Source organism: Eurosta solidaginis, chromosome 4 (genome assembly GCF_040869045.1).
Source record: "Eurosta solidaginis isolate ZX-2024a chromosome 4, ASM4086904v1, whole genome shotgun sequence".
Lineage (NCBI taxonomy): Eukaryota > Metazoa > Arthropoda > Insecta > Diptera > Tephritidae > Eurosta > Eurosta solidaginis.
In genome coordinates this window covers 163,081,169-163,093,192 of record NC_090322.1, presented here as the reverse complement: position 1 = coordinate 163,093,192, position 12,024 = coordinate 163,081,169, and the positions used below count along the sequence as shown (strand labels likewise).

The 12,024-nt window shown below is 38.5% G+C and overlaps 2 protein-coding genes across 4 annotated transcripts in view; one reads left to right on the top strand and one right to left on the bottom strand.

The window, feature by feature from the left end:
* The window catches only part of LOC137250564 (vesicle transport protein GOT1B), a 31,552-nt gene that overhangs the window by 2,310 nt on the left and 17,218 nt on the right, over nt 1-12,024 (top strand). The window lies entirely within an intron of this gene.
* UQCR-14 (Ubiquinol-cytochrome c reductase 14 kDa subunit) lies at nt 1,102-1,822 on the bottom strand. Its single transcript, XM_067779163.1, has 3 exons — nt 1,675-1,822; nt 1,492-1,539; nt 1,102-1,408 (listed from the first exon to the last, which is right to left on the bottom strand). The coding sequence occupies exons 1-3, from the start codon at nt 1,712-1,714 to the stop codon at nt 1,161-1,163; spliced, it is 336 nt and encodes a 111-aa protein (XP_067635264.1). The 5' UTR covers nt 1,715-1,822; the 3' UTR covers nt 1,102-1,160.

The following is a 12,024-nucleotide window of genomic DNA, read 5'->3' as shown; positions in this document are numbered from 1 at the left end:
GTACTAGTTCGGCCATCGTGGGAACGAATTGATATGTGCACATTGTACCCTCCAGGTCATCCAACCTCTTCTTTCCGTGAGGAACTTGGGGTTGTAGATGCTCGCCTGCTAAACAAAGTAGGACTCTTTGAAGGGTAACTGAAGTTGAAAATCGGGTTAGAGAAGCTATAAATTGCGCTTAAATTCGGAGTTGGCATATTACATGAAGGAAAAATTAAAACGTGTCAAGATGCAAATTGGGAGAGAATTTGGAACTAAAATCCTAAAGGAGGAATATCGCTCCTTGTATTTATTTATTTGTCCAGGTTGGCAATGAGTAGAATGTGTAACTTATTGACTGGTCCATAGGTATGAATGCTCTCCCCTCTAGCTTATCCATTGTGTTTGGTGACAATTTTAAGCATCTATTTGGGAAAAGATAAAGGGGGAGATAACTCAAAAGGTTAGACCTGGTAAAATCAAATTAGCAGTAACCGATCATGTTAAGTTACACCCCGAAAAAACGGTCGTACTCACTCAAAGCTACCGGAAGTGTTTGCACCGCAAAACAACAGTTCGGTCTTCCACGTCAGTCGGGAACTTAGGAGGACGACCTGGATTTACGTCTGGCTAGGTACTCTTATACCGACAATACTCATGTTGGTGTGTCCATCCAAAGAGTCGTCGGAAAAAAATCGTTATCAAAGCAGTCGCGTTGAAACCGCAACGTACCGGATGCAATCCGACAAAGGACTGCCTTATCCTTCAGGTGGTTGTTGTTGTAGCGATAACGGATGTTTTCGATGTTAAACCAACAATACCTTGTTGTCGACCTGTCCAGCAGGCACTGATTTTCTCACAATAGTCTGGTTCATAACTGAATCATGAGTTTAGTTTTGCTTTTTCTGAAAGGTTGCGCTAATTTAACAATATCTTTATCGAAATTTGTATCAGGCTATGTTAAAATGTTAGATTTTTAACCACATTAACGAACTTTTTTCATCGTTAGATAATTAACTCATCATTTCCTTTCCAGCTGCTATATTGGCCGACTTGCTATAATGACTTACCGCTTGAAAGGTTTACCCTTTACGCAAAATTTTGAATGCAACTCACACCATATTTCAATTTTCAATTTTATTTTTTCTTTAACTTCTTCAAATAAGATTTTTTTTTATGCCTTAATGGTCTTTGTTCCATTCTTCACGCTCCTCACGTTCCTTAATCACTTCCTTCAAGTAGGGTTCCAAATACTTAACATCCTCTTCATATTTTGTCCATTGCTCTTTGGGCAAAATTGTTTTTGTCATGGAGAGATGAAGAGCACGCATTATACGGAAATTACGTTCATCGTACAATTTACGGGGTAGCCGGCGGATAGCCTCCTTTACGTCTTCGTTCTCGTAGAGGCAATCGTTATGTTGTAGACCTGAGTGGACCAAGAAATTTATTTGCTTATGTGATAAGTGTAATTGTTAACACGCAATTTATACAATCGCTATAGTAACTCACCGTATTGATTGAAACCAGACAAGTTGTAGGCCCATTTGCCCAAGCTTGCTGAAAACAAAATTGTGTGCAATTAATATTTTAATTTACGTAATCAAATTGCGATATTGTTTTAGCGAATATTTCCCTAAAAGTCCCTGTAATCTTATACATTCTGCATTATTGTAAAAGCCATAGCGTACTTACAGAAAACCAATGGTCCCTTCCTGGCAACGTATCCCGACATTTTTGGACGATTTTAGAGTATTTTAACAATCTTCCACAGGCGATATTGTACAAATCTGAAGAAAAATAAAATTTATTAAGGTACAATAGTGCTATTTCATTCTCACCTTCACAAGTGCTGCGTATGACAGCTGACATTTTTGTCAAATTCCAGGGTGACACAGAGACAATCTATTACAACGTGGTAATAGATTTTCTATAATTTTAAAGCACAGTGTTCGGTTGCGCAAAAGTTGAATTAATGCCCCTATTACGGTATACAACTAAACTTAGTTGGGTTGTAATTAAAACAACTCAACTTTCAGACAACTCAACTCCTGTTTGGTATTACGAATTACAACTTATTTCAGTTGAATTGGTGCTGGCAACCTAGGAAAGTTATGATTTAACAAATAAATGTACAGCTGATCAATTTGTGGCGGAAATTTAAGCATTTGCAAAAGTGATTTTGTATTACAAGATATTAAATGATATGAAATCTATTTTATAATGGCGAAAATGTTGGCGATTGACATGTCGCGAATACGGAAAACATTCATTCCAATCCCTTGGAACTACCAAGCACCAAGTAGGAAAATGTTTAATTGACAAATGATGAACTTCAAATGAAGTTATTTTGCAGATTTGAAAGGAAGCATTTTGCTCATTACTAAACAAAATTAAGGACCATTTCCGCAAACGCTTTCGAGGGAATGCTGTACCCCTATTTTAAAATTATGCGACACACCTAGACTCCTTGGTGATGGCAGCTATCAAGAATGCTGCGGAAATGATTTTGGTGTTGGACTGGTTTTACATATTATTGAGGAGCATATTTGTGCGAAGTGGATTAAAACCCAAAGAGCAAAAATTGTATTTTACTCTAAAACAGGATTACCAGGAGTAGTGATTAGTATCAATGGGACTCACGTTCGCCTAATTTCACTTATATTGGGTGCATCTGAACTGCGGCCAGCCTCGTCCGACTTCGGAATGTCGCTCCATAAAGTCAAAAGCTTATTCAATGTAATCCTTCGTTTAAACGTTGTTTTTTCTATAAATGTGTACAAAATTGTTGATTATTGTTTGATTAAAAAAGTTTAAATACCGGCTCTAAATTTTTTGTTTTTTTTTTTTTGGTAACTTTTTATGAGCCCGTGCACCATCTAACTCTTATCAAAGGTGGTATCAAAAGACGCGTTTTGGTCTCCGTTTTTAGGATTCGAAAGCGGAAATTAAAAATTTTATTTCTGTCGAAAAATATTTACAAAAACCCACAAAATGGCCCAAGGGTCCGAAATATGAGGTCCGATCCACAGTTTTTTTTGCACAGAACATCTTTCTGCGTTGGCGGTCTTTGGCCGCGATTTTTAAAAATAACCCTGGGTGGGTCCAACGCCTTTCTGCATTAGTGTGTACAAAAAATCTGGCAAAATACAACCACATGAAAATTTGAATCGAAATGATAGACAGAAAATAAATTTTTAATTTTTGTTTTTGGGTTCTTAAATCGGAGGTCGAAACATGTCTTTTGATACCAACTTTGAAAATTTTTGTTAAAAATTAGGTGGTGAGCCGTCTTCTAAAACGTAACATTTTTTCAAAACAATTGCAAAATTGTATGAGACAACTGCTAGTAATCAGTTGTAAGATTTTGACGTCTTTGACAATTACACCAACACAAGGTTGTAAACGGTAATGCCACAAAAAGTTGTTAGACTAGACAACTCAACCGACATTTTTTTTTGACAGGTTGAGTTGTAATCTGTAATACCAAATTGCGAAATTTCAACCCAACCAGAGTTGAGTTGTAAACGGTAATAGGGGCATAAGGCTGCATGCCATGAGTAAATACCCTGCAAAAATCGGAGTACTCCATGCATGCATGTATGGAGTACTCGCAAGCGAGTGCTCCGAAATTAACACAATTAAAAAAAAAAAAATATGGTCAAATTAACATTGCGATGTCCTAGGACTGAACCATATACTCCAGCTCAGCATTACATCAGAGTAATCGATGGAGTACTCCAGTATGACACAAGTGGACCACATGATCCAACGATTTTTGCAGGGTACTTACTGCCGTGGTTGCCAAATTTATACCTTTCATGAAAATGAAATGGTATATTAATTTCGTCACGAAACCCAAAATGGTAAGTCCTTAAAGGAAAATAGATAGACCCACCATTAAGTATACCGAAATAATCAGGATGAAGAGCTGAGTTGATTTAGCAATGTCCGTCTGTCCGTCTGCCTGTTTGTATGCAAACTAGTCCCTCAATTTTTGAGATATCTTGGTAAAATTTGGTGAGCGGGTGTATTTGGGTGTCCGATTAGACATTTGTGGGAACCGGCCGGATCGGACCACTATAGCATATATCCTCCATACAACCGATTTTTCAGAAAAAGAGGATGTTTGTCATATCTTCCTCAATTTAACAGATTGAAGCTTCAAACTTCACCGAATGCTTACGTATATAGCATATATTGTTGTCTGAAAAAATCATAGAGATCGATTGTACATATATATAGTATATATGTCATACAACCGATTGTTCAGATAAGAAACTTTTCGCAATTTCAACCCCATTTTAACAGCTATAAGCTTCAAATTTCACCGATTGCTTACGTATATAGTATATATTGTTGTGTAAAAAAATCATAGAGATCGGTGATATATATAATATATATATGATGGTATATACAGTATATATATAGTATATGTATATTTTTTTTGCAATTTCAGCCCCATTTTAACTTAACCAAATGCTTACGTGTATAGCATATATTGATGTCTGAAAAAATCATTGAGATCGGTGGTATATATAGTATATATCTCATACAACCGATTGTTCGGATAAGAAACTTTGCGCAATATCTGCCCCGTTTTAACAGCTAGCAGCTTCAAATTTCACCAAATGCTTACGTATATATCATATATTGTTGTCTGAAAAAATCATAGAGATCGGTGGTATATATAGTATATATCTCATACAACCGATTGTTCAGATAGTCACTTGTATCTATATAAACGAATCAATCATTATGTCTACACATATGTACGTACACGCAGCGGAGAAGCAACGCACAACCACATGCATATATCTGAGATACTCCCGAAAGTATGCAATGAGAGAAGCTATAAAATCGTGCATCTGTAGTTACAGCTGAGAAATTTGATAGCTGATGGCCAACTAGTAGATTCTGGAAATGGAAGCGCCTAGAAGATGCAAACGAGGAAATCAGAAAGTATAAAAGGCAGCAACATTAGAGGCGCGAATCAGTTGGATTTAAGACGCTATCTAGCGAGCAATAGCAGTATTATTTTAAAAATCAGTTTCATTTAAGCAAGCTATTGGTGTTATTGTGAAGTACTTTAATAAAGGCCATTTTGCATTATTAAATATTGGAGTTATTTATTCAACAGTTTAGTGATTCGAACTTAGCAGAAGGTTGCAAATAAGAGGATTTGCAGTAAATTTGTTACAATATATACTATATATACCACCATATATATACTATATATACCACCGATCTTTATGATTCTTTCAGACAACAATATATGTTATATACGTAAGGATTCGTTGAAATTTGAAGCCTATAGCTCTTAAAATAGGGCAGTAATTACGAAAAGTTTCTTATCTGAACAATCGGTTTGGGAGATATATACTATATATACGACCGATCTCATCAACTTGTTCAGACCAAATATGTGCAATATACGGAAGTATATGGTGAAGTTTGAAGCTTCAATCTGTTAAATTGGGGAAGATATGACAAAAATCCTCTTTTTCTGAAAAATCGGTTGTCTGGAGGATATATGCTATAGTGGTCCGATCCGGCCGGTTCCGACAAATGTCTAATCGAACACCCAAATACACCCGCTCACCAAATTTTATCAAGATATCTCAAAAATTGAGGGACTAGTTTGCATACAAACAGACAAGACGGACATGGCTAAATCAACTCAGCTCTTCATCCTGATTATTTCGGTATACTTAATGGTGGGTCTATCTATTTTATATTAATGGTGGGTATTTCATTTTCATGAAAGGTATAAAAATAGGTACTTTGTGTGAGAATTCAAAGCTTCACGTTTTTTGTGGTCTGCATGTAAAAACTATGACTACAAATCACGTATTTCAAAAATATATGACGTAAACGTAACTATTTGATGACATTTGATGAATTTTGAAGCTTCTAGCCGTAAAAAGGGGGCAAAAATGACAGTTTATATGGGGTATATAATATATATACCACCGATCTCTATGATTTTTTCAGACAAACAATATATGCTATATACGTAAGCATTTGGTGAAATTTGAAGCTTCTAGCTGTTAAAATGGGGCAGAAATTGCGCAAATCGTCCCGATCAGACAAATCTCTCGATCTAAACGCTGCTAGCCTCTCCAAATGAACCACCCTTCTATTTCGTGGTTTCCCAATTGTTTGTATGCGGTAGATGACATCACTGATCCTCTTCACAACTCTGTACGGGCCTTCCCAACTGCACTGATATTTAGATTGAACACCTTTTCGCCGGTAAGGGTTGTATACCAGTACCAAATCTCCCTCCAAGAAACCTTCCGAATTATTGTTCTTGTCGTACCTGTGTTTCATCCTACTACTCATTATCCTTGATCGTTCCCTCGCACTCTGTTGTTTGGCCAATGAACTACTTTGTAGAGCTTGCTTTTGAGGGATTGGCTTCACATAATCAGTATCGTTCCGACGTTTCCCAACAGAAGTGCGCGCTGGCTTGAGACCACCCTTGCATTCTTTCTGGAAAATTTTTCAGTCATTTTAGTGCGTCCATTAGGGTTTGTCAATGCCAGTGTTTTTCTCACTCTGTTGTTTGGTCAATGAACCACTTCGTAGAGCTTGCACTGGACGGATTTGCTTTGCATAATCGGTATCGTTCCCACATTTCACAAGAGTAGTGCGCTCCGGCTTGAAACTACCCTCGCATTCTTTCTCGGAAATTCGTTGCTTCGTTTTCCTGCGTCTTTTAGGTTTTGTCAATGCCAGTGTTTCTCTCGCAGGTGCTTTTGATTTTGATTTATTTGGCCCATTCGATCTATCAACCTTTGCCTTTGACTTTCGTGGTCTTTGTCGAGTCTTTTCCACCAGTACCCGATTACTGCTGGACCCTTTTTCCAAACTAAAGTTAAGTGGTATGTCCTGGTTCTTATAGCGCATAATTTTTCCACGCATATCGATCCTGACGTCATGGTCAACCAAGAAGTCCACTCCCAATATGACTTCATCAACGATCTCCGCCACAACGAATTTGTGTAGAACCATGACTTTTCCAATTAATACCTCACATACCACTTCGCCTTGGACTTGATTATATTCGCCTGTTACCGTACGCAACCTTGCTCCAGGTAATGACTTTACTCTCCTGTAGACCAAATCAGATCGAATCAAGGAATGAGATGCCCCCGTATCTACAGTCAGTACACGCTCTTTACCATCCACATTCCCTCTGACGGTAAGACTGCTTGATTTCCTTCCAATTTGCGACACAGATATTACAGGACATTCAACAGCCGGGGAAAGTTTTCGTTCTTTACATTCGACACGCTCTTGCTCATTTCCGCCAGCTTTGCGTTTACGGCCACCCACATTGTTGGAACTATTAGGACCAAGATCGCAATGACGTGCAATGTGACCTGGGTTGCCGCACTTGAAACATTTAATAACTCCGGCATTCTTCTGTTGAGATCCCTTCAGTGCTTCCAAAATTGTGTCTACCCAATCTGGCCGTTCTACTTCCACACGGCGTGCTTTGAAAACTGGCTTACACAGAAGCGATGCTGTTTCCTGAATCAGAGCATGCGATACCGTTTCAGCAAATGTTAGTTTTGGATTCGTATATGTAGCCCGCTTCGTTTCCACATCTCGTATGCCATTTATAAAACTCTGGATTTTTACCCTCTCCGTGTATTCCACGGGTGCGTCCGCATTTGCGAGATGAGCCAACCTTTCAACATCTGAAGCAAACTCCTGCAATGTCTCATTTGCTTTTTGGTAGCGGTTTTGCAACTCAATTTGGAATATCTGTTTTCTATGCTCGCTTCCATAACGTCGTTCTACAGCAGCCATCAATGCTTCATAATTGTTCTGCTCTCCTTCGGGAATCGTCTGTAGGATTTCCGCTGCTGGCCCCTTCAATGCCACGAACAGTGCAGCAACTTTATCTTCGGCATTCCAGTTGTTCACTACTGCGGTCTTCTCAAACTGTAGCTTGAAGACCTGGAAAGGAACAGAACCGTTAAAAGATGGAGTTTTTACCTTCGTATTACTCGCTGAAGCAGCCGGCCGATTAAGTTGCAATTCCTGTATACGACCTCTCAACGCATCCACGTCTGCCTCGAATTTTTCTTCAAACTGCGTTATTTTCTCGTCCATACGCGCTTCGAGTTTTGATGATATACGCGCCTCTTGCTCTTTCAGTTGTGTTTCCATCTTTGATGTAATCTGTGTCGACATTTTTAAAATACGTGTCTCATGTGATTCCAGCTGGGATGCCATATATGTCTTCTGCTCTTCCAGTTGAGATGACATTTGCGATGACATTTCTGAAATACGTGCCTCCTGTGCTTCAATCTTCGCTGTTATACGGTTCTCCTGCGGTTCCAGCTGGGATGCCATATTTGTGGATATTTGTGATGACATTTCTGTTATACGTGCCTCTTGCGCTTCCATCTTGAATGTTACTGTCGATGTTTGAGCAGTTATTGCAGCCAATATCATGTTCAAGTCTGTGCTGGTAATTGTCTGCGATGTTTCGTTTTTCTCTTCAATTTTTATTGTCTCCTCGCCATCAAGATGAAAGACATAGTCTTCCACATCAATTCCTTCTAATTCCATTGCCTCTCGTAGTCGTGCCTGAAGTTCGAGTTTAATGCCGGTTGTATTCAATCCACGGTTCCCCAACTCGTTCAGTTACGGGATCTTCAATTCACTTAACTTTGCCATGTCCTTGTTGTCCTCTGGAATTTATTCAACAATTCCTCTTCTGACACCAATTGTGACGAATTTGCTTGCAAATCCTCTTATTTGCCTTTTTGCTAAGTTCGTATCACTAAACTGTTGAATAAATAACTCCAATATTGAATAATGGAAAAATGGCCTTTATTAAAGTACTTCACAATAACACTTATACTTTGCAATTAGCTGGCTTAATAACCAAACTGATAGCTTAAATGAAACTGACTTTCAAAATAATACTGCTATTGCTCGGTAGATATCGTCTTAATCGAAACTCAAATCAAACTGAATTCCAGCGCGTCTACACTTGTTGCCTTTTATACTCTTTGATTTCAACGTTCGCATCTTCTAGGCGCTTCCAGAATCTACTAGACCATCAGCTCTCAAACTTCTCAGCTGTAACTACAATTGCACAATTTTATAGCTTTTCTCATTGCATACTTTCAGGAGTATCTCAGATATATGCATGTGTTTGTGCATTGACTCTCCGCTGCTCGTATATGTACATGGTACATATGTGTAGACGCAATTATTGTTTCGTTTATGTAGATACATAATGATTGAATTATTGATGTGAATTCGCGTCACTGCTTAGCATCGGCTTAGAGATAGCAGCACCCCTTAGTTTTGCTAATATTCGTAACAGTATATATATATATATATTTTCGCAATTTCAGCCCCATTTTAACAGCTAGAAGCTTCAAATTTCACCGAATGCTTACGTATATAGCATATATTGTTGTCTGAAAAAATCATTGAGATCGGTGGTATATATAGTATATATCTCATACAACCGATTGTTCAGATAAGAAACTTTGCGCAATTTCTGCCCCATTTTAACAGCCAGTAGCTTCAAATTTCACCAAATGCTTACGTATATAGCATATATTGTTGTCTGAAAAAATCATTGAGATCGGTGGTATATATATTATATACCCCATATAAACTGTCATTTTTGCCTCTTTGTTACGGCTAGAAGCTTCAAAATTCATCAAATTTCATCAAATAGTTACGTTTACGTCATATATTTTTGAAATACGTGTTTTGTAGTCATAGTTTTTACATGCAGACCACAAAAAACGTGAAGCTTTGCATCCTCACACAAAGTACCTATTTTTATACCTTTCATGAAACCTAAAATTGTAAGTCCTTAAAGGAAAATAGATAGACCCACCATAAAGTATACCGAAATAATCAGGATGAAGAGCTGAGTTGATTTAGCCATGTCCGTCTGTCCGTCTGTATGTTTGTATGCAAACTAGTCCCTCAATTTATGAGATATCTTGATAAAATTTGGTGAGCGGGTGTATATGGGTGTCCAATTAGACATTTGTCGGAACCGGCCGGATCGGACCACTATAGCATATATCCTCCATACAAACGATTTTTCAGAAAAAGGGAATTTTTGTCATATCATCCTCAATTTAACAGATTGAAGCTTCAAACTTCACCATATACTTCCGTATATTGCACATATTTTGTATAAAAAAATTGATGAGATTGGTCGTATATATAGTATATATCCCCCAAACCGATTGTTCAGATAAGAAACTTTTCGTAATTACTGCCCTATTTTAAGAGCTAGATGCTTCAAATTTCAACAAATGCTTACGTATATAGCATATATTGTTGTCTGAAAAAATCATAAAGATCGGTGGTATATATAGTATATATATGATGGTATATATAGTATATATTGTAACGAATTTACTGGAAGTCCTCTTATTTGCACCTTCTGCTAAGTTCGAATCACTAAACTGTTGAATAAATAACTCCAATATTTAATAATGCAAGATGGCCTTTATTAAAGTACTTCACAATAACACCAATAGCTTGCTTAAATGAAACTGATTTTTAAAATAATACTGCTATTGCTCGCTAGATAGCGTCTTAAATCCAACTGATTCGCGCCTCTACTGTTGATGCCTTTTATACTTTCTGATTTCCTCGTTCGCATCTGCTAGGAGCTTCCATTTCCAGAATCTACTAGTTGACCATCAGCTATCAAATTTCTCAGCTGTAACTACAGATGCACGATTTTATAGCTTCTCTCATTGCATACTTTCGGGAGTATCTCAGATATATGCATGTGGTTGTGTGTGATCGTCCCGATCAGACAAATCTCTCGATCTAAACGCTGCTAGCCTCTCCAAATGAACCACCCTTCTATTTCGTGGTTTCCCAATTGTTTGTATGCGGTAGATGACATCACTGATCCTCTTCACAACTCTGTACGGGCCTTCCCAACTGAACCGATATTTAGATTGGACACCTTTTCGCCGGTAAGGGTTGTATATCAGTACCAAATCTCACTCCAAGAAACCTTCCGAATTATTGTTCTTGTCGTACCTGTGTTTCATCCTACTACTCATTGTCCTTGATCGTTCCCTCGCACTCTGTTGTTTGGCCAATGAACTACTTTTTAGAGCTTGCTTTTGAGGGATTGGCTTCACATAATCAGTATCTTTCCGATGTTTCCCAACAGAAGTGCGCGCTGGCTTGAAATCACCCTTGCATTCTTTCTGGAAAATTCTTTCAGTCATTTTAGTGCGTTTGTCAATGCCAGTGCTTTTCTCGCAGGTACCTTTGATTTTGATTTTTTTTGGCCCATTCGTTACATCAACCCTCGCCCGATCTGCTGCCTTTGACTTTTGTGGTCTTTGTCGACTCTTCTCCACCAGTAATCGATTACTGCTGAACCCTTTTTCCAAACTGAAGTTAAGTGGCACATCCTGGTGCTCATAACGCATAACACTTCTCTGCATATCGATCTTGCTGTCATGTCATGTCACTAAGAACTCCACTCCCAATATGACTTCATCAACAATCTCTGCCACAATGAATTTGTGTAGAACCATCACCTCCCCAATTAAGACTTCACATACCACTTCTCCCTGGACTTGGTTATACTCGCCAGTAGTCGTACGCAATCTTGCTCCAGGTAATGGCTTTACTCTCCTGTTGACCAAATCGGATCGGATTAAAGAATGAGATGCGCCCGTATCTACAGTCAGTACACGCTCCTTGCCATCCACATTTCCTTTGACGGTAAGACTGCTCGATTTCCTTCCAGTTTGCGAGATAGGTATCACACGACATTCAATAGCTGGGGTAGTTCTCGATCTTTACATTTGACTCGCCCTTGCTTACCTCCTCCAGCTTTGCGTTTACGACCAGCCAAGTTGGAACTATTAGGACCAAGATCGCAATGACGTTGCATTGTGACCGAGCCTCCCGCATTTGAAGCATTTGATAACTCTTTCACTCCGCTTTTGCGATCCTTTCAGCGCCTCCAATATTGCGTCTACCCACTCTGGCCTTTCTACTTCCACGCGA